General features: G+C 50.1%; 1 protein-coding gene across 6 annotated transcripts in view; it reads right to left on the bottom strand.

Annotated features, from left to right (window-relative positions):
• Positions 1-7,274: 7,274 nt before the first annotated feature.
• Positions 7,275-24,994, bottom strand: part of KIF13B (kinesin family member 13B) — a 170,698-nt gene continuing 152,978 nt past the window's right edge. For all 6 annotated transcript variants that reach the window (XM_071547608.1, XM_071547609.1, XM_071547612.1 and 3 more), the window contains 3 exons: positions 20,783-20,845; positions 17,729-18,686; positions 7,275-15,098 (listed from right to left, as the gene is read on the bottom strand). In XM_071547608.1, the coding sequence (XP_071403709.1) occupies positions 14,806-15,098; positions 17,729-18,686; positions 20,783-20,845 (1,314 nt within the window). In that variant the 3' untranslated portion in view covers positions 7,275-14,805. The remainder of the gene's footprint in view (positions 15,099-17,728; positions 18,687-20,782; positions 20,846-24,994) is intronic.

The following is a 24,994-nucleotide window of genomic DNA, read 5'->3' as shown; positions in this document are numbered from 1 at the left end:
TTGTGCAGCTTTCCCAGGAATGTGGTGCTTCCCTTTGTCCCTTCCTCCATCCCAGGCTTGGGGATCCCTTTTTGCAGCCAGAGTTGCTTCTTATTATTGTTGTTAGGAGGTTGTTTAGATTTGGAGATGATTGGAAGAAGCTGAAGTTGCTTTTCTGGATGAGAAATGAGTTAAAATGATCTTGAGCTTCTCATCTTTCAGTGTCATCCATTGAATTTTCTCCTCCTTTCTTTGCCTTCTGTGTAAATTTGGGGGGTGTGTGGAGGTTTGTGCTGAACTCAAGTTGGTTCTTAGTTGTTGTTTGGCCTTTCCTGAGGGAAGATCTTCCATCCCATCACCCACTGTAAGACAAACCCAAAATCCAACCCTTTTTTGCCTGAATTTTGGCTCTGGGAATGTCTTTGAGTCCCATCAAAGCCAATTTTGCTGCCAGGGTTGTTCTGGATGGTTCCAGGCAGCATTTCTGCCCCCAGTGCTGCTCCCTGGCCTGGGAAAAGCCTCCTGTCCCTCTGGAAGTCATGTCAGATCCAACAGGATGAGGTGATGCCACGGGAAAGGCTCTTCCCTTCAGGATAATCTGGGAATAACAGGATTGAAACTGGATGTAGTTCCATAGGAGTTGTGTCCAAGGGTGACAAACCCAAGTCAGCTGTGGCCATGGGGAGAACTGTTTTCCTGAAAAATTGCCTTGGTTGTCTTCCTCTTGGTCTTCATGATCTTCCCAAGGGCTCTGAAAAGCTGGGAAGTGGGAAGTATGTGCAGTACTTTTTGAATTTTAGGTGTTTTTTTTTTAATTAGTGTCAATGTAAAAAGTGCCTAAGTGAGGAACAGGACTCCAGGGTGAGCTGGAGGAGTAGGATGAGACCTCATTTCCCTCAAGAAAAGAGCCCTCCCTTGGCAGGATCCAGCTGGGAAAAACTCTGCTCCTTCCTCCTGGTTTCCACTCTGTTGGGAGGGATCTCATTTCTCAGTCACACCTTTTGCAATCTCCAGTTTGGGGTGGGATGGCAGAGAGAGGGAGGAGGGAAGCCTGGATGGAATTCAGCAGGAAACTGTCTCTTGGATTGCAGAGCCCAAGAGCTTTGTGGTTGAACATCCACCTCTGGAGAAGCCAGAGTGTGGATGGGAAAACCTGAAATGCATCTTTAATCTCCTGGTTTTGGAATCACAGGGTGGGTTGGGTTGGAAGGGACCTTAAAGACCATCCAATTCCACCCCCTCAAGGCAGGGACACCTCCCACCAGCCCAGGTTGCTCCAAGCCCTGTCCAGCCTGGCCTTGGACATTCCAGGGATGGGGCAGCCCAAATTTCTCTCTCTCTCTGGAATCCCAGGGGGCAGTTTCTTCCTAAATTCTTCATTATTTCTGGGTTTCTGCTAAACATGTTGTCAAAAATCCTCCTGACTCTGGGCAGGTGGTTATAATTTTGTAAAGGTGAGAATTTTATGTGGGTTTAAAGTAAAAAAAAAAAGGTATTGATGGTAGTTTAAAAACTCTGTTAAAGGGGAATTTCTTCTGGCCAGAGTGAAAGGAGATACCAGAACACCAGGAGGGGTTTCAGCCCCACTGGAAGGTTCAGCAAATGAAAGAATCCACGTGGAGATGTTTTATTTTTCATTAGGAACAAAATGTTCTCACTCTGACAGGTGGGAATGTCTGTGGGCAAGGAAAGCTGTGAGGGCTGTCCTGCAGGGAGCAGAAGATCAGTCTGATCTTCTGGAGGGCCTTTTGGTGGGTGTTGATCCAGGCAGTGATCCCGTGGGATCATTGGGGGGTCCTGGTGGAAAGGAAATCAGAGGAGTCTGAAATCAGATCCAGGCAGTGATCCCGTGGGGTCATTGTGGGGTCCTGGTGGACATCAGAGCCTGAGGAAATCAGATCCAGGCAGTGATCCCATTGTGGGGTCCTGGTGGAAATCAGAGCCTGAGGAAATCAGAGGCTGAAATCAGATCCAGGCAGTGATCCCTTGGAATCATTGTGGGGTCCTGGTGGAAAGGAAATCAGAGTCTGAAATCAGATCCAGGCAGTGATCCCACCGTGGGGTCCTGGTGGACATCAGAGCCTGAGGAGTCTCTGCCCTGCTCTGAGATGCCTTTTGGACACTTGTTCTCTAAACCTTGGAGTGGTTGGCACTGACAGACAGGGCAGTGCCATGGAGAGTGTTGCAAACCTGCAAGGGAGGGGATGGTGGAGCAGCATCAGAACCCAGAGCTGGACCCACCCCAGCTGGTGCCAGGGGGGCACATCCCCTGGGTCCAGTTCTGTGTGTGCTGGTTTTGTCCCACTGCCCTTGCCCTGAGGGTGGTGCCAGCTGGGGGTGGGTGACACGTGGAGTGGCTCCACCACCTGCCGCCCCTTCATGTGTCACCAAACCAATGACCCAAGACAGTGTCCAGCAGGTCCTTTCCTTCCACCCCTCCCTCTTTCAGCACCTCCCACCTTGCTGTGTGTTTGCCCCCCACCCACCCAACCCCTGTGTCTCATCTGCTGTAGGTGTCCCACCTACCTCAAGAGGTCAAACGTGGTCCCTGGAGTGGTGTGTCCCCACTCTGGGCTGTTTGCCATGAGCACTCACACTCACACTCACACTCACACTCACACACTGGAATGTATATTCTCCTCCCCTCACCCCCAAATAACCTCTTGACCTGGTCCTTGCTGTAGCCACCACCAACTCCTCTTGCAAATTGGATGCTGCTTTAAATGTGAAATAAAAACAAAATGTTCAAGAAGCTATAAAACCTGAATGAAAAAGCTAAAGCTGAATTTATAAAGCCTTGTTGCATATGAGCCAAAAGTGCAAAAAGCTCTATATAATGAACTAACCTGCCACTCATATAAATATAAATATATATAAATATATTAAAATCAGACTGTTCTACAAAATTGTGTATTTGTATTTTTGTGTACGTACAATTTTCTGCTAAGCAGAAGGAGGATGTAGTATAGGATGATGTGAGAAGAGATTTGGTTTAATCATATTTCTTTGTTACTTATTTTTGTTAACATCCAGATGCCTGTCTTTGTCTTCTGTGTATGACACTGTTCCAAAGGTGCAGTATCCCCCTCCCACCTGCTGCTCCAGCCTCTTCCACTGGGAACCAAGCAGGTGATGCTGCTCGTCATCCTCATCATCCTCATCATCCTCACCATCATCCTCACCATCATCCTCACCATCCTCACCATCATCCTCACCATCCTCACCATCCTCACCATCATCCTCACCATCCTCACCATCATCCTCACCATCATCCTCACCATCCTCACCATCCTCACCATCATCCTCACCGTCCTCACCACCATCCTCACCATCCTCACCACCATCCTCACCATCCTCACCATCATCCTCATCATCACCATCCAACCCTTCAGGTACACCCTGCTCTTGATCTTAAGGGCTGCTTGTTCAGCTTAAAGACAAGAGGTCTCATTGGCTGCTGCTCCTCATCCTCATCCATCCAATATTCCATGCCGGGCTGTTCCTGGTCGTGGGGTGGTTCTCCCAACACCATCCATGGTCTGTGGTGTCCCTGCTGCTGGTTCTCAGCCCATTGCAGGGGGAGAACGTGAGGTTGGAAGGGGAAAGATGGACAGATCCACGTGGTGGGAAGGTGATTATGGAAAAAAAGATGCTGGAGAAGCAGTGGAGGGTCACAGGGAGAGGGGGTGGTGGAAAAAGGGCTTTGTCCCCCCAGCTGGAGCTCTGCTGAGGAGAGCTTTGCTTTCAGGAGGTGATGGGTGTCACTCTCCCTGTGCTACTTCAGGGACATCCTTCCACCCCGGGATCTGTGGGAATCTTTGGGGCAGTTTGGGCCGCTGATTTAGGGAGAGTTGGAGCAGCTTTGTGGGGGGGTCCATCTCCTCCCAATGCCCTTGCAGTGAAGGCACTGATGGTTGAGAATGTTCCAGAAATCTTCTCCAAATCACTGCCTTTGTCTGCAAGGGGCCAGTGGCTCCTCACCAGGAGAACAGGAATAATTCAGAGAACTTGAGAGCCCTTGGTGTGTTGGGAATTGTTCCTGAGGACCATCCAGGGCAAGAAGGGCTCAAAAACTGCATAAAACAGAGTGGAATAACTCAAGCCAAGCTTTGGGCACAACGTGATGGAAGTTCCTCCTTGAGTTCCACCCAGAGCCTTGAGGAACCCAGCCCAGTGTTCCCACCCCAAGTGCAGGTCCTCACGTCCATCATGTCCATCACTCCTCCTCCCTGAAGTACCAACCTCCTCCCCTTGTGTCCTTTCCTGCTTTGAATTCCTTAATCCCCATCCAGCTCCTGGTTGGTGGAGCCCCCCCTGCAGCCCAGGGGAGGGAGATGCTGCACCTTCCCAGGTAGGGCTCATGTTTAGAACAGTGTGTAATGACTGTAGCAACAAGTCCTTGTTTCTGTATGTGAATGGACAGAGAAACAAGTGCTCTATTGTATTGATGAAAATAGTTACAACTGAGTCCTGTATCATTGTATCTCCTATTCTGGATTAGTGCCTTTTGGACAGTAGACTGTTCTGTAATTAAAATGTAGTATAACTGCTTTTTTGTACAGTTTTGGTTTAATAAAACTTTTTTTTTAATTTGTGTTTATTTTAGTATTGTACCTATTAGAAAATAAAAACGTATAACTCGACACGGACCCGTCCCTTCTGTCGTGCTTTGTGTGCAGAGCTGGTGTTGGGGTGGGAGTCAACATTTGGGGGCAGGTGAGACCTAAAATGTGTCATGAGAACTTGGGGGAAGGCAGAAAACACTGACCTGGTTGCTCAAGATGTTGTGGGAGGTCTGGAGGGAGCAGATTTTGGTGGTGAGACCAAAAAGATGTGGAATTCTGGAGTCCAGGTGTGAATTTGGGAAGCCACCCTTGGGCTCAGCATCTCAGGGGTCCCACAGAGGGTCTGTGGGTGGGTGGGAAGAGCTTTGTGAGGGTGGGAGATGTTTCTGCAGCAGGTGTGGAGGAAGGAACCAGGTCACAGAGAGACACAAAGCCACAAAAATGGATCTGGTGACTGAAATGGTGTCTGGGTTGTGCCCTCCTGGGTGAAACCCCCCCATGGGGCTGTGGTTGGAGAGAGGTGGGAGGTTTGCTCAGGATGGACACCCCAAAGGGACATAAACTCATCCAATTCAACCCTTGCCATGGGCAGGGACACCTCCCGCTATCCCAGGTTGCTCCAGTGGAATCCAACCTGCCCTTGGACATTTCCAGGGCTGGAGATCGTGGGGTTGTCACCACCTGTCTGTTCCTGCTGCCTCCCAACCTCCCAAAGGACACAGTGAAAAGAAAAAAAAAGGGTCCAGCTGTAAATCTGTGTTGGCCCAAGATCTGGAATTGGAGAACCCTGAGCTGTTGGGATTGAGCCATTTTAATTGTTGGGTCCTTTTTCTTTTCTTCACAAGTTAATCCCAAACATGTTTCAGTTCTGATTTCCATCCTAAGGACCAGCCTGGCCATTAGGTAGGACAATTTCCATCCTAAGGATCAACCTGGCCATTAGGAAGGACAATTTCCATCCTAAGGATCAGCCTGACCATTAGGTAGGACAATTTCCATCACAAGGATCAACCTGACCATTAGGAAGGACAATTTCCATCATCAGGACCAGCCTGACCATTAGGAAGGACAATTTCCATCCTAAGGATCAACCTGACCATTAGAAAGGACAATTTCCATCATCAGGACCAGCCTGATCATTAATTAGGAAGGACAATTTCCATCCTAAGGACCAGCCTGGCCATTAGGAAGGACAATTTCCATCCTAAGGATCAACCTGACCATTAGAAAGGACAATTTCCATCACAAGGATCAGCCTGGCCATTAGGAAGGACAATTTCCATCATCAGGATCAGACAGACCATTAATTAGGAAGGACAATTTCCATCACAAGGATCAACCTGACCATTAGGAAGGACAATTTCCATCACAAGGATCAGCCTGACCATTAGGAAGGACAATTTCCATCACAAGGATCAGCCTGGCCATTAGGAAGGACCTGGCCATGCTCTTGGCCACCAGGGCTGGGTCTTTCAGCTTGTTTTCTTGGGAAAAGGGGAATGTGGAAGGACTTGGACAGTAGGGATGGTGAGAGGACCCTCCCTTGCATGGCTGGGCCTTCCCAAGGAGAGTGAGTGGTCCCAGTGCCACCCTGAGCTGAGGGTGAAGGATGAAGTCCTGTCCCTGCTTCCCAAACCCAGAAATCCACTGGAAGATCACTTGGGAGAGCTTTTTTTTAAAAAAAAAAAACATGAACAAACCCACACTGGAGGCCTGTGCTTTGCAAAAAGCTCCTTTTTCTCCACGAGGAACCAGCTGATGGAAAAACAATAACTCATCAGAAGCTGGTGAGCAAAAGCCCTTGAGAAACGTGCCCAGCTCGTGGCAGGGCAGCTCCTCCCAGGGCTCCCTCACCAAGGGGGCTCCTGAAGCCAAGCAAGGCCCATGGAAGTGGCATTAATTTGAAGGAAAATGGGAAAAAGCTGCTCTTTGTGAGTTGGGTTTTTTTTATTTATTATTATTTTCCTGCTTGTTTTGATGGGTTTTCCCCACCCCCTTCCGGGAAGAGCCGAGGCTCCAACAAAGGGATGTCACTTCAAACAGCTCCTGTGCTTGAGCCAAAAAAGGGCTTGCTTTTAATTTTTTTCTTTAATTTCAGAAGGTAAAACATTAAAGGGAAGTGGCTTTAAAGGCAAAACAAAGCTGTGTTTTCGTGTGCTGATTGCAAAAGGCCAATAAAACATCCTCTGCTCACCGACTCTCGGGGGGGGGAGGGTGGTGGGATCAGTTGTTGCTTAAAAAAAGAGACAAAATAAAAGAAAAGCACCCCCAAAAAATCAGTTTTAAAGCCTGTCAGGTGTTTCCAACATAAAGTCATATTTGGGAGAAAAATGGAGCCAAAGAGAAAGGAAAACAGCCCCAGGGAAGGGTTTGAAGGTCATCTCAGTGCCCTGAAATGCTGAGGGAGAGTCCAATCACCCCAAGGCCTTTTTTGGTCCATTGAGTTGGTTCTGGCAGTTCCCTGGAGCACCTGCAGCTGTCCCCAGGCTCCCACCTTGCCATGGATATGAGGAAAAATTCCCTCCTGGAAAGGGCTGTCCCTGCCCAGGGCAGTGGTGGAGTTCCCATCTCTGGAGGGAGTTAAAAGCCACGTGGATGCGGCACTTGGGGACATGGGTCAGGCATGGCTTGGGAATGGCTAAACTTGATTTTGGAGAGCTTTTCCAACCTCAGCTCGCCCTGATTCCAAACCCTTTGGTGTGACCTAAGAAAGCACAGAACCCCCCAAGGTCTAGAGAAGATGTTTATTGAGGTCCTGCAGGTGCCATCCCACATATAATACAATATTACAGTCCTGTAGCTTTGTACACACACAATTAAAAACTTTACAGCTCATTACAAAGTCTCTTTGGATTGCAGCTCATTTCAAGGACACAGAGCCCCTCCCTCACTGTCAGGGAGCCCTTGGTGTGGCCAGACCCCGACATGGACACGGACACACGGGCTGGGATGGGGGGATGAGGGAGGTGGGGGGGCTGCAGGGACCCCCAGGGGGTGCTGGGGGAGGAGGAGGGTGGGGAGGGCACAGAAACAGAGGAGATGGAGGAACAAGACCCTTCCTCCTGACCCCAGCTCAGGGTGTGGTGTAGAGTGACCAGCCTGTCACACTGTTCCTGGTGGCCACCAGCCTTTCCTAAAATCCAGGCAGCCCCAGGCTGGGAGACCACTGGCTGATGCCCCAGGGATCACCATCATCATCATCATCATCATCACCATCATCATCACCATAGCTGGGAGCCCACCCAGCTCCTCCCCACTGGCTGCTGCCCCAGGGATCACCATCATCATCATCATCATCATCATCATGGCTGGGAGCCCACCCAGCTCCTCCCCACTGGCTGCTGCCCCAGGGATCACCATCATCATCATCATCATCATCATCACCACCATGGCTGGGGGACCACCCAGCTCCTCCCCACTGGCTGCTGCCCTAGGGATCATCACCATCATCATCATCATCATCATCATCATGGCTGGGAGCCCACCCAGCCCCTCCTCCAGTGATCACCATCATCATCATCATCATCATGGCTGGGAGCCCACCCAGCCCCTCCTCCAGTGATCACCATCATCATCATCATCACCATGGCTGGGAGCCCACCAAGACCCTCCCCAGGGATCACCATCACCATCATCATCATCACCATGGCTGGGGGACCACCCAGCCCTTCCCCAGGGATCATCATCATCATCATCATCATCATGATGGCTGGGAGCCCACCCAGCCCCTCCCCAGGGATCACCATCACCACCATCATCATCATCATGGCTGGGAACCCACCAAGCCCCTCCCCAGGGATCACCATCATCATCATCATCATCATCATCATCATCATCACCATGGCTGGGGGACCACCAAGACCCTCCCAAGGGATAAGGCACAGGGAACAAAGTCTTGTGCAAAGAGTTGGTGGTGCCAGCGGGAGAACCACACGGGCACCGACACGGGCACCGACCCGGGCACCGACCCGGGCACTGACACGGGCACCGACACGGGCACGCCTCCCAGGTGGGATGTGCAACACCTGGGGCTCTGCTCCTATGGGGGTCACCACTGGGGGTGGCAATGAGGGGGTTCCTGGTTTGCAGGAGAGCACAGGGGTGTTGAACATCCCACCCCACGGGAGGTCCCGCCCCAACCACGGCCACAACTCTGCTTAAGGACTCGGGTGGTGTTTCCACACACACAGAATGGGTTTCCATCAGTTCTCCTCAACCAAACTCCACCATCAACCACCAACCAAAGACCTGAGGCCCTCATGGCAAACAGGAGATCAAAACATCTCAAGAGCTGAACATAACACAGGGACAAGTCTTGGTGTGAAAAGAAAACCCCAAAAGCCCCTTGGAGAAGCCTCCTCCTGGTTGACTTGGAGCCAACGACAATCCATGTCCCATGGGGAGGAGGGGACACCCATGGGGAGGTCATGGAGGCCTTTCCAACCCACCAACTCAATTTTCCACACCAGAATCCGAGACCTCCCAGTTGAGGGACAGAGTCAATCACATTGGACCCCCCAGGAGACACCAGAGATGAGACACAGCCAAGCAGATTGGACCCCCCAGGAGACACCAGAGATGAGACACAGCCAAGCAGATTGGACCCCCCAGGAGACACGAGAGATGAGACACAGCCAAGCAGATTGGACCCCCCTGGAGACACCAGAGATGAGAAACTCAGGACAAGTTACACTTTCCTGCTTTAAATATTCTTCTTCCCTGTATAAAGTGCATGAAAATCTTGGAAAATATGCATAGCTATTGACCCAGCAGCCCCAGTGCTGGGTGGGTCCAGTTTAGGAGCACCTCCTCCTTCAGGCTGAGAGCAGAGTTCTTCTCATGTTACCAATAAAAAATATATAATTATTACCCTCATGATGGTTCCTAACTGTGTTTTGGGTTAGTTGGCTTAGCTGGTGTGAAACAACACATGGATTTGAGCAGAGGGATGTGCCAAAGTCTTGGAGAAACCTTGAGGAGAAACCTCAGGTGCCCAGGAAAGCAGGAAGGAGTCAGGGAAGTCCTCTGGGAACATCCTCAGGATGTGTTTGGCTTCTGGAGCTCATCAGGGCAGTTTCAGGTTGGACTTTGAGGAGAAGTTTAGTTTCAAAAGCCAAATGAGCTGGTGAGACCCAGGAGAGCTCTGAGGAAGGTCCTCCCTCCACAAAGGCATCCCAACATCCCAACCCTAGGGAAGACTTTTGCTTCCAGGACAAGTTACCCCAGAGGAGGCAGCAGAGATGGTCTGTCCAACCTCCTTCTTCCCCCTTTCCAAGGTTTTGTAACACGACCAAGGGCGGGAGGGAGGAAATCCAGATGTGCAAACACCAAAACACATCCTGACAAAGCTGGAGCTGGAGCACAAACAGGCCAGAGGGATCTCCAGTGGGCAGCAGAACCAGTGGAAGATGAGCCCTTCCCTCCTGCAGCCTGGACACCTCTCCAAGGGTCCCAAGGAACTCCTGCTCTCACAGACAGCAAGAAAAGAACCTTCAAAAGGACTTGGGCAGGTTCTTCCCTTCATATCCCTCCCAAAGGGGCCACCAAGAAAACAGGGAGGGGGTTTCAAAGACATCCCTAAAGGCAGTGACTGAAATGCTGAGCTTGAATCCACACAACGACGGGAAGGGACTGTTGGCCATCAGCTGTTCCTGCAGCCCTTTGGGAACAAAGTGCATGGAAACACGGTCAGGGGGGAGTTCAGAGGCACTGAATTCAGGTTTTCCACCAGCAAGACTCATCAGACCCCAAAAGGAGGCGTTTCATTGCATGGGTTGAGTCCTTAAAACCAGGTTTAATTTTAAAACCCGGGATTTAAGCGCCTGAATCCTTTTCCTCCCAAATCCCTCCCCTCGTGGCTTGGATGGAAAGGAGCTTCGTGCAAAGGAAAAGGAGGGGGGGAAACTGTACACTAAAAACACCTTTAAAAGCTGCTCTGTACATTTTATATTAAGATTTCTTGAGGAAAAGTTTAGGAAACACTGGAAGCAGTTCCAGGGAGCTGGAAGGATCCACGAATCCCTGGAAGTCCTACGTGGGCTGCATCGCAACCCATCCCACTTATTTCTGCTACAGATTAGTTTCTATTTTCACTTTATTCCTTCTGCATAAACGATATTAATTACAGGCAATCAGCATAATTAGCTCCTTGGCTGAGCATCCCAAGCTCCTCTGGTGACAATGTGGCTTTCCCTTGGACCTCGGAACCAGACGGGTGAAGGCACTTGGATACCCACGGGCAGCGATTGGATCGATAGGAAACTTCAATCATGGATTGAGCATCCCAAAGAGTCCCCACGGAGCTAAAACAGCTCTTGCTCAAGCTGCCCAATCCCCCCCAGGATGACTGAACAGCTCAGAGTAGAAAAATCTGTGGCTTTGTCATGGTTTGATAGAAAAATGGGGGGTCTGTCCATCTGGATGGACACACGTCCAGTGGAACATCCCCTGTGCCACAGGGAGGTAAAACCCACGTCCCCTGTGCCACAGGGAGGTAAAACCCACGTCCCTTGTGCCACTGGGAGGTAAAACCCACGTCCCTTGTGCCACTGGGAGGTAAAAAACACCTCCCCTGAGCCACTGGAAGGTAAAACCCACGTCCCTTGTGCCACTGGGAGGTAAAACCCACGTCCCCTGTGCCACAGGGAGGTAAAACCCACGTCCCCTGTGCCACAGGGAGGTAAAACCCACATCCCTTGTGCCACTGGGAGGTAAAACCCACGTCCCCTGTGCCACAGGAAGGTAAAACCCACGTCCCCTGTGCCACAGGGAGGTAAAACCCACATCCCCTGTGCCACAGGGAGGTGAAACCCACATCCCTTGTGCCACTGGAAGGTAAAACCCACATCTCTTGTGCCACAGGGAGGTAAAAAGCACCCCCCCCTGTGCCACAGGGAGGTAAAACCACGTCCCCTGTGCCACAGGGAGGTAAAACCCACGTCCCCTGTGCCACAGGGAGGTAAAAACCACGTCCCCTGTGCCACAGGGAGGTAAAACCCACATCCCTTGTGCCACAGGGAGGTAAAACCCACGTCCCTTGTGCCACTGGAAGGTAAAACCCACATCCCCTGTGCCACAGAGAGGTAAACCCACATCCCTTGTGCCACTGGGAGGTAAAACCCACATCCCTTGTGCCACAGGGAGGTACAAACCACATCCCTTGTGCCACAGGGAGGTGAAAACCACGACCCTTGTGCCACAGGGAGGTAAAAAGCACCTCCCTTGTGCCACAGGGAGGTAAAACCCACGTCCCTTGTGCCACAGGGAGGTAAAACCCACGTCCCCTGTGCCACAGGGAGGTAAAACCCACGTCCCCTGTGCCACAGGGAGGTAAAACCCACATCCCTTGTGCCACAAGGAGGTAAAACCCACATCCCTTGTGCCACAGGGAGGTAAAACCCACGTCCCCTGTGCCATAGGGAGGTAAAACCCACGTCCCCTGTGCCACTGGAAGGTAAAACCCACATCCCTTGTGCCACAAGGAGGTAAAACCCACGTCCCTTGTGCCACAGGGAGGTAAAAACCACGTCCCTTGTGCCACAGAGAGGTGAAAAACACATGCCCTGTGCCACACGGAGGTAAAACCCACATCCCTTGTGCCACAGAGAGGTAAAACCCACGTCCCCTGTGCCACAGGGAGGTACAAACCACATCCCTTGTGCCACAGGGAGGTAAAACCCACGTTCCCTGTGCCACTGGGAAGTAAAACCCACATCCCCTGTGCCACTGGGAGGTAAAACCACCTCCCCTGTGCCACTGGGAGGTAAAACCCATGTCCCCTGTGCCACAGGGAGGTAAAAAGCACCTCCCATGTGCCACTGGGAGGTAAAAACCACATCCCCTGTGCCACAGGGAGGTAAAACCCACGTCCCCTGTGCCACTGGGAGGTAAAACCCACGTCCCCTGTGCCACTGGGAGGTAAAACTCATGTCCCATGTGCCACAGGGAGGTAAAACCCACGTCCCTTGTGCCACAGGGAGGCAAAACCCACGTCCCCTGTGCCACAGAGAGGTAAAACCCACGTCCCCTGTGCCACAGGGAGGTGAAAACCACGACCCTTGTGCCACAGAGAGGTAAAACCCACGTCCCTTGTGCCACAGGGAGGTAAAACCCACATCCCCTGTGCCACAGGGAGGTAAAACCCACGTCCCTTGTGCCACAGGGAGGTAAAACCCACATCCCTTGTGCCACTGGGAGGTAAAACCACGTCCCTTGTGCCACAGGGAGGTAAAACCCACATCCCTTGTGCCACAGGGAGGTAAAACCCACATCCCTTGTGCCACAGGGAGGTAAAACCCACCTCCCCTGTGCCACTGGAAGGTAAAACCCACATCCCTTGTGCCACAGGAATGCAAAACCCACATGCCCTGTGCCACAGGGAGGTAAAACCCACGTCCCCTGTGCCACAGGGAGGTACAAACCACATCCCTTGTGCCACAGGGAGGTAAAACCCACATCCCTTGTGCCACAGGGAGGTAAAACCCACGTCCCCTGTGCCACAGGGAGGTAAAACCCACGTCCCTTGTGCCACAGGGAGGTAAAACCCACGTCCCTTGTGCCACAGGGAGGTAAAACCCACATCCCTTGTGCCACAGGGAGGTAAAACCCACGTCCCCTGTGCCACAGGGAGGTAAAACCCACGACCCTTGTGCCACAGAGAGGTAAAACCCACATCCCCTGTGCCACAGGGAGGTAAAACCCACATCCCCTGTGCCACAGAGAGGTAAAAACCAACCCCAGTTACCTCAAATAAAAGCAGGTTTGATAAAATCCAGCCCAAAGCCCCCACTCTGAAGAGAGAGCTGAGCTTTGGGGCACCTCGAGGTTCTTTGGTGCCAGGAGAGGCCCCTCTAGGGATGATTGTAAAGCGCAAAGATGACGTGTTTTAAAAGAATAAATAAAAATAAATAGTCTGGATCCACCCCAAAGACCTCCTGCTCTGGGTCACTGGGGAAATTCCATGGGGCTCCAAAGGTTGGGTGGGAACATGGAAGGACTTGGGTGCTGCTGGCTCTGCCAAAACCCTCTTGGCCCACTGGGAAGAGCCAAAGGGAAGGTCCTGGGGAAAGCAAGAGGGGATCCTGTCAGGGGGAGAGGGCACATTAAAGGGATCAGAAATAGCAGAGAGTTGGTCATGGGCTTTTTCCCAATCCCACCAAACCAGCTGGGAAGACTGTGCTGATTTCCACAGGGACAGTCATCCAGTCAAGCACTGGCCCCAGTCCCAAACCCCAGGGCTGGGTTTTTTTGAAATAAAGGGGGGTTTAGGGGGTTCTTTATTTCCCAACAGAGTTCTGTGGTCACTTCCCTGCCTGCCTGAAATCATTCCCAGCTTTCCTTTTTTTCCTGTGGATGTCGTGACACGGATGCAGCTCTTGCAGAGAGGGGAAGGAACTGTTATTTTGGGGAGGTGTTGCCAGGATTGCCCTGCCCTGTTTGCAGCTGTTGGGAAACCACACCATGGTCCCAACAATTCCCCTCTGGAAGGTGGAAGAACAGGAGGTCACACCCCATGATCCCAGGAAGGTGGAAGAGCAGGAGGTCACACCCCATGATCCCAACAATTCCCCTCTGGAAGGTGGAAGAGCAGGAGGTCACACCCCATGATCCCAACAATTCCCCTCTGGAATTGCAGTGAAAGAGCAGAAGGTCCCACCCCACGATCTCAACAACTCCCTTCTGGAAGGTGGAAGAACAGGAGGTCACACCCCATGATCCCAACAATTCCCCTCTGGAAGGTGGAAGAACAGGAGGTCACACCCCATGATCCCAACAATTCCCCTCTGGAATTGCAGTGGAAGAGCAGAAGGTCCCACCCCACGATCTCAACGACTCCCTTCTGGAAGGTGGAAGAACAGGAGGTCACACCCCATGATCCCAACAACTGCCCCCTGGAAGGTGGAAGAGCAGGAGGTCACGCTCCATAATCCCAACAATTCCCCTCTGGAAGGTGGAAGAACAGGAGGTCACACCCCATGATCCCAACAATTCCCCTCTGGAATTGTGGTGGAAGAGCAGGAGGTCACCCCCACCCACCGTTGGTGACCCCCCGGAGCGCCATTTCGGACAGGAATCGAAGGACATGGATCCAGCACCACGCCAAGGCCAGGAATTCTCGTGTCAATCACCCAAAGCAGAGAGAGAACAACCCCTTCATTAGTGTTTGCCACCACCTGGGAGGGCCCATGGTGGGTTCCTCCTCCTGGAGCCGTCGGCTCCTCCGGCCGCACCGTGCGGCGCTCGCTGTCCTGCCGTGGGCGCTTCAGCTGGCCCAGGATTTCCTGTTCTCCGCGTTCTTCTGGCTCTTCTCCAGCCTCAGGGGGGCCCCTCCCTCAGCCTTGGCCAGGGCTGTGAGCGAGGCCAGGTTGGAGGCCGAGCCGGAGAAGGTGCCGCTCCGCCTGTTGTCGGTGCCGGATCCTCCTGCCAGCCTGAGCCCGGCGCTGCGGCGCCGCGCGGTGCCCGTGGCCCGGCGCACCCTGCCCGGCCTCACCAGCAGGCCATAGCCGGGGTTACACTTGAAGTATTGCTTCCCTCCGATGGAGCCGTCGTTCTTCCCTGGGGGAGGAGAAGCAGAGAGTCACTGGGTGGGGTTGGGTTGGAGTGGGTTGGGTTGGGGTTGGGTTGGGTTGGGTGGGGTTGGGTTGGAGTGGGTTGGGTTGGGGTTGAAGTGGGTTGGGTTGGGTTGAAGTGGGTTGGGTTGGCTTGGGGTTGGGTTGGCTTGGCTTGGGGTTGGGTTGGGGTTGGGGTTGGTTGCACTGGGGTTGGGTTGGGTTGAGTTGGATTGGGTTGGGTTGGGTTGGGTTGAGTTGGATTGGGTTGGGTTGGGTTGTAGTGGGTTGGGTTGGGTTGGGTTGGGTTGGGGTTGGGTTGGGTTGGGGTTGAGTTGGGGTTGGGTGAGGTTGGGTTGGGTTGGGTTGGGTTGGGGTTGGGTGAGGTTGGGGTTGGGTTGGGTTGGGTTGGGTTGGGTGGGGTTGGGTTGGGAGGGACCTCAAAGCTCATCTCAGTCCAACCTCAACACCTTCTGCCAGCCCAGGTTGCTCCAAGGAAATCCAGCCTGGCCTTGGACACTCCCAGGGCTGGGGCAGCCACAGCTTTTCTGGGAATTCCAGCCCAGCCCCTCCCCACCCTTCCAGCCAACAATTCCTTCTCAATATCCAACACAAATCTCTCCTATTTCAGCTTAAAGTCATGCATGGATGGTGGTGGGGATCTGAGATCCCAAATTAATTGGGAAGGTGCTGTAGGAACATGAACCCCCTTCTGTTCCTGGTGCACTGAGGGGAAGGAGATTGGAGCGAGGTGGAGGAGCAGGAACCTGGAGTTAGGGAGTCATGGAATCCCAGGATGGTTTGGGTGGGAAGGAACTTAAAGCTCATCCAGTTCCACCCCCACCATGGGCAGGGACACCTCCCAGTGTCCCAGGTTGCTCCAGCCTGGCCTTGGACACTCCCAGGGCTGGGACAGCCACAGCTTCTCTGGGAATTCCAGCCCAGCCCCTCCCCACCCTCCCAGCCAGCAATTCCTTCCCAATATCCCCTTTCCCAGCCCTGCCCTCTGGCACTGGGAAGCCATTCCCTGTGTCCTGTCCCTCCAGCCCTTGGCCCCAGTCCCTCTCCAGCTCTCCTGGAGCCCCTTCAGGCTCTGCAAGGGGCTTCAGGGTCTCCCTGGAGTTTAGCTTTTGGCTTGAATCCCTTGGAGCTGCATCCCATGGGATTGTCTGTGGAGTACCCCAGCCTGGAGCCATCCCAGCCAGAGCATCCTCCAGTTCCATGAGATCCCAGAGTGGTTTGGGTTGGAAGGGACCACAAAGTCCATCCCATTCCATGGGCAGGGACACCTCCCACTGTCCCAGGTTGCTCCAGCCTGGCCTTGGACACTCCCAGAGATCCTGAACAGCCACAGCTTCTCTGGGAATTCCAACCCAGCCCCTCCCCACCCTCACAGGACAAGGATTTTTTCCTACAAAATGGGTTTCATTCTGTGGAAATGGTGCTACTGGGAGGGCACCCAGAGAAGAAGGCAAGGAAAAAATACTGAGAGGGAAAACAACTGTTCCCTAAAAATACATCTGGAGGCAAAACTTCCCTGCTGAACCACCAGCAAAGCTACTGCATGGACAGCCACTCTGAGCAGGACACTCCCATCTTGTCCTTCCTCCCCACTTGCTATTCAAAGGAATTCTTTAATTTCCCCAAAAGTGGAAAATAAGTAGCTGGAAGGAAGGGGAAAAAAAAAAGGACATTTAAAAGAGCTTTTGGTTTTCTGAGCTGACATTTGAAGCTGAGGAGAGTCACAGTTTTCATGCCATAAACCCTCCACAGAACAGGAAGAAATCCAAAATCTCCAATTCCTTTTCTGGGTACCAGGACAGAGACCACTCCCATCTGTAAAGGGAATGGGAAAAGATCCAACAGCTCTTTAAATGACATCAAGTCCCTCTGTTTGTTTGAGGGTGTTTCCTTCTTTCTACCACCATCACCACCACAATGGATTGGATTTCTATGGACTTGGTCCTCTATCTCTGCTTCCGGTGCCCACATTCCCCAAAAGATGCTCCAGATGTGCCAGAAGCCAGTTATGCTCCAACAAATCAGGGTCTTAACCCTTGTGGGAACAGAAGGGTGAAAAAAAAACCCAACACCATCAGCAGAAGAGTCTTCAGCAGCCTAAAAACCTTCTGATTTTTCCATGGAAGCTGCTGCTCATTGGGATGTGCAAAATCTCTATGACCTGGGGGGCAGTGTATGATTATTTCCCACTGGTTTTCCAACTCATTTAGCCCAACTGTCCCTTTGCTCAGGTGAATCCCACAACTCCTGCTGTGCTTTGGACACCTGGATCCTGGGAGGAGAAGCCCAGGAGGGAATTCTATAGACACAAGGGGTGTCTCCTGCAGCTGTTACTTCCCAAACTGCATGGAAAAGCAATCCTGATTTCTACTTCCACTGTATGAGGCCAAAGAAATGGCTGAAAAGGGACACCCAGGGCAGTGAGGCAGAGAATGGGTTGGGTTGGAAGGGACCTTGAAGGGGTTGGAAGTGAGGCAGGTTTGGCAAAAGGTGACACAAGGGAAGAACTTTTATATTTCCTTCCTCCAAATCCACCCCCAGCAATGGGGAATGAACCCCCATCCCAAAAAAGCAGCACTGCCTGCAGGGACACACCAGCTCCAGAAAACACCTCACCTGAAGGCAAATCCAGCTCCACACCAACCCATGTGCCCTCCTGGAAGTCTGTGGGTCCAACATATCTAACGATGCCCGTCTTGTTTGTGCCAACTGTGACATATTCTCCCTCCTTCAGCCACTCGGGAATTTCACTGGCGTCTTCGGAGTCAGAAACCACCTCCAGCTTTTCCTCCTCCTCAGAACCATTGTGGTTCTGCCCCTGGGGAGTGCAGGTGCTCCTCCCTCCCTCCTGCTGCTCCTCTGTATCCAGGGAGGAGGTGGGATCTGCTCCCAACATGCTCGTGAAGGACTTCAGCTCCGACGTCTTCACCTTCTGGATCTTGAAGGGTGAGGCTGCAACACCAGGCTGGGCCAACTGCTCTGGATGAACCTGTGGCTTGGGAAAGCCCAATTCCAAAGCTCCAGGAGCCAATTCTTTTTTCCTGGTTTGTCCTGCTGGCTCCACTGATTGTTTGGAGAAGGACTCCTTCCTTGGGGTGGAGGTAGAGAGAAAGGGTTTTGCATCGGCGTTGACCTGCTCGCTCCCGTTCACCTCGGCGCCGTCTCTGGCTCTTGGGTGGGCACTTTGAAGGCTGAAGGTGGGGGGACTCTCCTTCTTTGTGCCCAAACAGCTCTCAGAGGTGCCATCTGAGTGTCCTGGAAGGTCAGGAGAGACCTGAGGTGCGGGAGGAGCTGGGAAGTCACTCCCTGCGGGCACTGGAGCTCCGGGCTGAGCCGCGGCGTCGCCTCCTGCTGCCAACGCCTCCGAGAGGGTGGCTGTGGACACACTGTGGGAGAAGTACCCACTGGAGGCTTCACTCAGAGGGCTTGGAGGCCCCTCCTGGGAGTCCTGGGCTTGGGATTCTCCCATGGGTTGTTGCAAAGGCACTTTGGGTGTGTGTTCCAGGCTCTTGTCGGGCTCCGGCGTCTGCGGCGCCGTCTGGAGCTGCTGCTTCCCCATTTCCTCTTGGCTCACCTGGAACAAAGAGCACAGGGAATGTGGGGCTCCCTCATCCAAAGCATCTTGGGCTAAAAGACCTCTGGGATGTCCCCAAAGTCTTCAGCTTGTCCAGCTCCAGGAGATAGAAGCTGATCCCAAGCGAGCCCTGCAATCCTGGAGGATTGTCAGCTCCTTCCTTCCATTAATAGGAAAAGTGTCAACAGCAAGAAATACACCCCCCAATGTTTACTGAAAAATTATTTATATCACAGGAATGGTCATTTGCTGTTTGAATAACAAGATTTATATGGAATGGGGAACCAGCCATGATGTATAAGCCTCTCACAGCTCTTTGGCTCAGCTCTCCAGGTGGATAAATCACCTCCCTCCAACCCCAAGTGTCACTGATGTCCCCGTTCCCAAGGGCTGTTCCCACCTCAGCCCCACACACTTCCAGGGGACCACATCAACCACCTCCCTGAGATTAACAGCCCATCCCAGTGATGGATTTCCTGGCTGTGGAGTTTGCTAAAGCTGATGGATCGATATCTTGGGCCAGCACATTGTACTCTAAAAGATTAGGATGTCTCTAAATCTCTTTGGGAAGGAGGAGGCTGCTCAGAAGGAGGTGGAAAAAAACAGGTGGGAGGATTTGGACCTCAGGTGGGCATTGTTGTTTATTGTTCAAAATAGTGTGATTTTTATGGTTGTTAAGTGGCCCAAACTACAGGATTTTCCCTTTATTCTCAAGTGCCTTTCCCACTGGAAGCATAAGTGGTGTTTGAGGACAAAGGGACTTTATTGGATTACAGGAATTTCAGCACCAAAGGCTGCTGTAAGTAAGTGAAATTTAGCACAGAAAAGGGATTTTTTAAACATTCCTGCAGACTGAAGACATTTTTAGCTCTCCTGTGGTGTCCAGGTGGGCTCAGGAGCTCTGCTCCTCCTTTGGGTGTTCCCTTCAGGTGACAAATAAAAGCCCAGGGGGACAATCAGAGCTGTTGTGCTGCTCCTGAGCCTGAGCTCTGCTGAGAGGTGGGAGATCCCAGGGTTTGTTTTCCCTCCTGTTTAGCAAAAGCCATTTTCCCACATGGTAAAAGAGAGAACTGACTTTACACTCAGGATAACAAACATTCTGTGTATACACAGCACCAGAGCCTCGAAATTCAACCTCTGAGGCAGCAAAGCAGGTAAATTTTAGCTCATTAACTGCTAATTCTTTCCAATATAAAAGTGTGGCTGATGACAGGAGGGGAGATTCCAGCAGGACCTGAGAACACTCAGCAACGTTTCACCACCTGTCCCAGTCCAGCAGGTGGGACCAGTTTATCCCTGGGTGGGGGTGACCAAAGCTGGGCATTCTCCACCCTCCAGCCATTGCCCACACACTGGCAACAATGGCCCATTGGCAGCAGCTGCCCAGGGCACACCCCACCCCTCAGCCTGGGAGCTGCCTGGGAAAGAAGCCTGGCAGAGAAGAGCTGGGACAACTCCCCTCCAGGGACTCCTTGGCACCTCCACACCCACCTCAGGGCTCAGCTCTGCTCAGGGGCCACCAACCAGTCCAAAATCCCCCCTGGCTCACACAGTCACATCCCCCAGGCTGGAACTCCCTGCCCTGGGGGAGGCACTGGGGGCTCCCACCCAAACCTCAGGGGATGCAATCTTGGCCTTTGGCCACCTCTGGCACCACTCCTGGCATCCAGAGGAGGAGCAGACCCTGCACAGGAGGAGCCCACCCCTCTCCCCCAGACTGTGCCATCATCTGCACCAACAGCTTTGTCCCTTCCTTTGCCTTTGCACTCGGAGGAACCACGTGGGGCTCAGCACAGGGGCCACCAAACCCCCCTGTGTTTGTGCCCCAGGGGGTGGGTTACACTGCTGGGCTTTGGGGGTTAAACCCAATTGCTCTTTGGGCCATTGCATTGATTGGAATATTGGTATTAAATTGTAACTCTGACTTAGAGTCTCTTTTGGGTTGGGTTCATTTCTCCTGCAGGTTCACCTTCAACCCGGCACAGCATCTCACAGTGGGGCACCAGCAGAAGTGCCACAGGTTTGAAGCAGCTGCTTTTGCCACCTCTGGGAGGTGAATACAAACCCTCTCTCATCACACCTTGGGATGTGCTCACCTGCTTTAGCCTGGCAGCACTGGCATCCACACTGGCAGACTGAACCATAATGCGTGGCACAGCCTGAGGGAAGGAAAACAGAGAGAGTCATTGGGTTAGAGGATTAAATACTGTGAGACTGGTTAATGTTAAAGGCCTGTATTTGAAATTTTGGGATCATGAGGAAAGCTTTGTCCTGAAAGGATGGAGCATTAAACTGGGCTTACAGAGAAGAGCAACGAGGCTGGAGAAGGGACTGGAGCACAAGTGCTGTGGGGAGAGGCTGAGGGAGCTGGGGGTGTTCAGCCTGGAGAAGAGGAGGCTCAGAGGTGACCTCAGCACTGTCTGGAACTGCCTGAAGGGAAGTTCTGGCCAGCTGGGGGTTGGTCTCTTCTCCCAGGCACTCAGCAATAGGACAAGGGGGCACGATGGGCTCAAGCTCTGCCAGGGGAGGTTTAGGATGGATATCAGGAAGAAATTCTTTGCAGAGAGAGTGCTCAGGGATTGGAATGGGCTGCCCAGAGAGGGGGTGGATTCCCCATCCCTGGAGGTTTTTCAGCTGAGCTTGGCCGTGGCACTGAGTGCCATGATCTGGTAAAGGGACTGGAGTTGGACCAAGGGTTGGGCTTGATGATCTGGGAGGGCTTTTCCAACCCAATCCATTCTATGATTTGCACAATTTGGACCAAAGGTTGGACTTGATGATCTCAGAGGTCTTTTCCAACCCAACTGATTCTGTGATTCTGTGATCTCTGAGGTGACCAAAAGAGAGATCAACCAAAGCTGCTGAGCTTGACCAGGAAAAGCCCCTGTGAGTCTCACTCCACTCCCAGAGGGAACAACTGATCCTGCACAAACCCTTTTTCACAGCATAAATCACACCCCTCCAGTGGGCACCTCTCAAAGGGCTCAGCAAAGCACAGTTGGCATTTCTGTGGCATTGGTAAAAGCCCCCTGGCAATGGTGACACCAAAGACTTGAATGAAGCTGAATGAACGTGGTTTAAAAAGCTCCTCCCCCAACAAAAGCCCTCCCCAAAATTATTTTCAAACTGAGGGCAAAGTCCTGAATCACTCAAAAAGAAAATCAGGACAAGGGTTTTTTTTTTGGTGTTTGTTCATATTTTTTCTCTGAAAACAAAATGCATTTAAATATTAACCCAAAAAATCCTTTTCATTCCAGGCTGGGACTTCTGAATTCCCAATTTTTGATTTATTTGATGCAAAATTATCCACACCATTTTCTGTGCTAAATTAATTACTTCATTTCCAGGCCCCTGCAGATTAAAAGGGTAATTCAGACCCATTTTTTAAAGTGAGTTCTTAAAGGACTTGGAGTGGTTTGAAACTTCCATCCAAAGGCAGTTTTTCCCACCCTCATTCTCACTCAGAGAGAAAACTGAGCTCAGAAGGAAACGAGAACCCCAAGAAGGGACACAAATGGCCACGGATTAAGAGCCCTCAAATGAGATTTTATTTTGAAATTCTGGGAAGAAAAAAAGCCCCCCCCCCAAAAAAAAGCCTTCAAGATGTTAAAGAAACTCCTCCAAGGCCACTTTATTTATATTTTGATGGAGGAATATCAGTGCCAATTATATTGAGCACCAAGGCCAGCCATGAAACTCTGATTTTTTAATGGACTGCCAGAAAAAAAAAGGAGGGGGATTGTCTGTTTAAAAAGCTGTTCATTAACTGCCTTTCATTAGTTTTGAAGATTAATTACTACGTCTGCATGAGGAGGTGAAGGAGGAAGAAGTGCCAGCTGCCCTTTCCATGTTCCTGCCCCACATTCCCACTCCAGGGAAAGGAAAGGAAAAGGAATTCCAGGAGTTTATTGGTATTTTTTTTTTAATTGTAGCCAACAAAAAGACATCAGAGAATCCAACAGGGTTTTTTTTTTTTTCCCAGCATAAAAGGTGACCAAAAATCCACTCCCCAGGAATTTGCTGCTGCCACAGCAATGTCAAAATGCACAAATTGGATTTAATAAATACATTTTTCATGGCAGTGATGCCTTAAAATGTCATTACAAAGGCAGTTCCTGGAGAGCAAAGGGATGAGAAGGGAAAAGGGCAGGAATTCTGCACACCAGGAAAGCCTCAGAATGGTAATAAAAAAAAAAAATTCAGTTCCTACATCACCCAGAAATTCTGATTCTTCATCACCTGCACGTTTTACACAAATATTTTCAATCTTTTAAATTTCTCCCCACCACCAATAAAGGCCCAGAAAGGTTCTAAATCTCCCACTCTGAGCTTTTAAGCTGGGAAATAAAACCCCATTTCCAGCCACGCAAAAACGTTTCAATATTTGCCTTTTTTTTTTTTAATTTTATTTTATTTCCAGACCACAGGCAATTAATGTAAAGGCATCAGAGAAGGGAGAAAAGAAGCTTTTTCTGACTTTAAATATATAAACACCTTCATCAGAACCCAATTTTGGGGGGCACATAAACAGCTTCATCGGAAGCCATTCTGCTATTCCAGAAAGAATCCCATTAGAGCAAATTAATTCAATCTAACTAATTAGAGAGCAGGAAGTTCTTTCAATTATTTGCTGTGCTGTCTGAGAAACACACTTGAATACGAGAGCAGATTTCATTAATTGCAGTTCATTAGTGCCCAGATTAGTTGCTAAACTTGAGCAGAAGGTCAAAGGCAGCAATTTTGGTAGGGGCCACCTTTGACTGGAATGGTTGGGAATTTTTTTGGGGGGGGGGTTGAAGAAATTCCTGGAAAGAAAAATAGTCCCAGGAAGGATCATTTTGGGGAGGGAATTCGGGGTGTCCTCACTCGTCTTGGGGTTGGTGCCAGGCTGAGCAATGGCACAACTGAGATCAAAATAATAAAATAAAATAATTAAATAAAATAATAAAATAATAAAAAGGGGGATTTTCTATCCTCACTGCTCTTCTGGGGGGATTCAGGAAGTCCTGGACACAAAAACAGCCCCAGAAAGGACCATTTTGGGGAGGGAATTCGGGGTGTCCTCACTCGCCTTGGGGTTGGTGCCAGGCTGAGCAATGGCACAACTGGGAAAAAAAATCACAAAATAAAATAATAAAATAAAATAATTAAATCATAAAACCAGGTATTTTCTATTCTCACTGTGTTTTCTGGGGGGATTCAGGAAGTCCTGGACACAAAAACAGGCCCAGAAAGGATCATTTTGGGGAGGGAATTTGGGGTGTCCTCACTCGCCTTGGGGTTGGTGCCAGGCTGAGCAATGACACAACTGAAACTAAAATGATAAAATAAAATAAATAAAATAAAATAATTAAATCATAAAAAGGGTGTTTTCTATTCTCACTGTGTTTTTGGGAGGATTCAGGAAGTCCTGGAGACAAAAACAGCCCCAGGAAGGATCATTTTGGGGAGGGAATTCGGGGTGTCCTCACTCGCCTTGGGGTTGGTGCCAGGCTGAGCAATGGCACAACTGAGATCAAAATAATAAAATAAAATAATTAAATAAAATAATAAAATCATAAAATGGGTGTTTTCTATTCTCACTGTGGTTTTGGGGGAATTCAGGAACTCCTGGAGACAAAAACAGCCCCAGGAAGGATAATTTTGAGGAGGGAATTTGGGGTGTCCTCACTCGCCTTGGGGTTGGTGCCAGGCTGAGCAATGGCACAAATGAAACTAAAATAATAAAATAAAATAATAAAATAAAATAATTAAGTCACAAAAAGGGTATTTTCTATCCTCACTGTTTTGGGGGGGAGATTCAAGAAACCCTGGAAAGAAAAATAGTCCCAGGAAGGACCATTTTGGTATACAATATATTACATTTTATTTTATATAATATATATTTTTTATAAATATGTATCACAGATATATTTATATTTCAGATATATTTTAGAAATATTTATATGTATTTATATTTATATCTCAAAAATACAGCTTTTATATATATAAAAATATATTTTCATATATAGTATATTTTTATAATATATATTATATTATTATATATAATACATTACATTTTATATAATATATATTTTATATATTTTATTTTATTATATATATTTTATATATATATTTTATAAATATATATTATTGATATATTTATATTTAGAAATATTTTAGAAATATTTATATTTATATATTTATATATATATTTAATATTTATAAATATATATTTTGTATCTATAAAAATATCTTTACATAAATAATATTTCTTTTATATTATATATTTATATAACATATTATATATTTTATGATATATATATTTT

This window comes from Pithys albifrons, chromosome 2 (assembly GCF_047495875.1).
Source record: "Pithys albifrons albifrons isolate INPA30051 chromosome 2, PitAlb_v1, whole genome shotgun sequence".
NCBI lineage: Eukaryota > Metazoa > Chordata > Aves > Passeriformes > Thamnophilidae > Pithys > Pithys albifrons.
The sequence above is the reverse complement of the archived record's forward strand: the minus strand, read 5'-3'. Positions and strand labels throughout refer to the sequence as shown.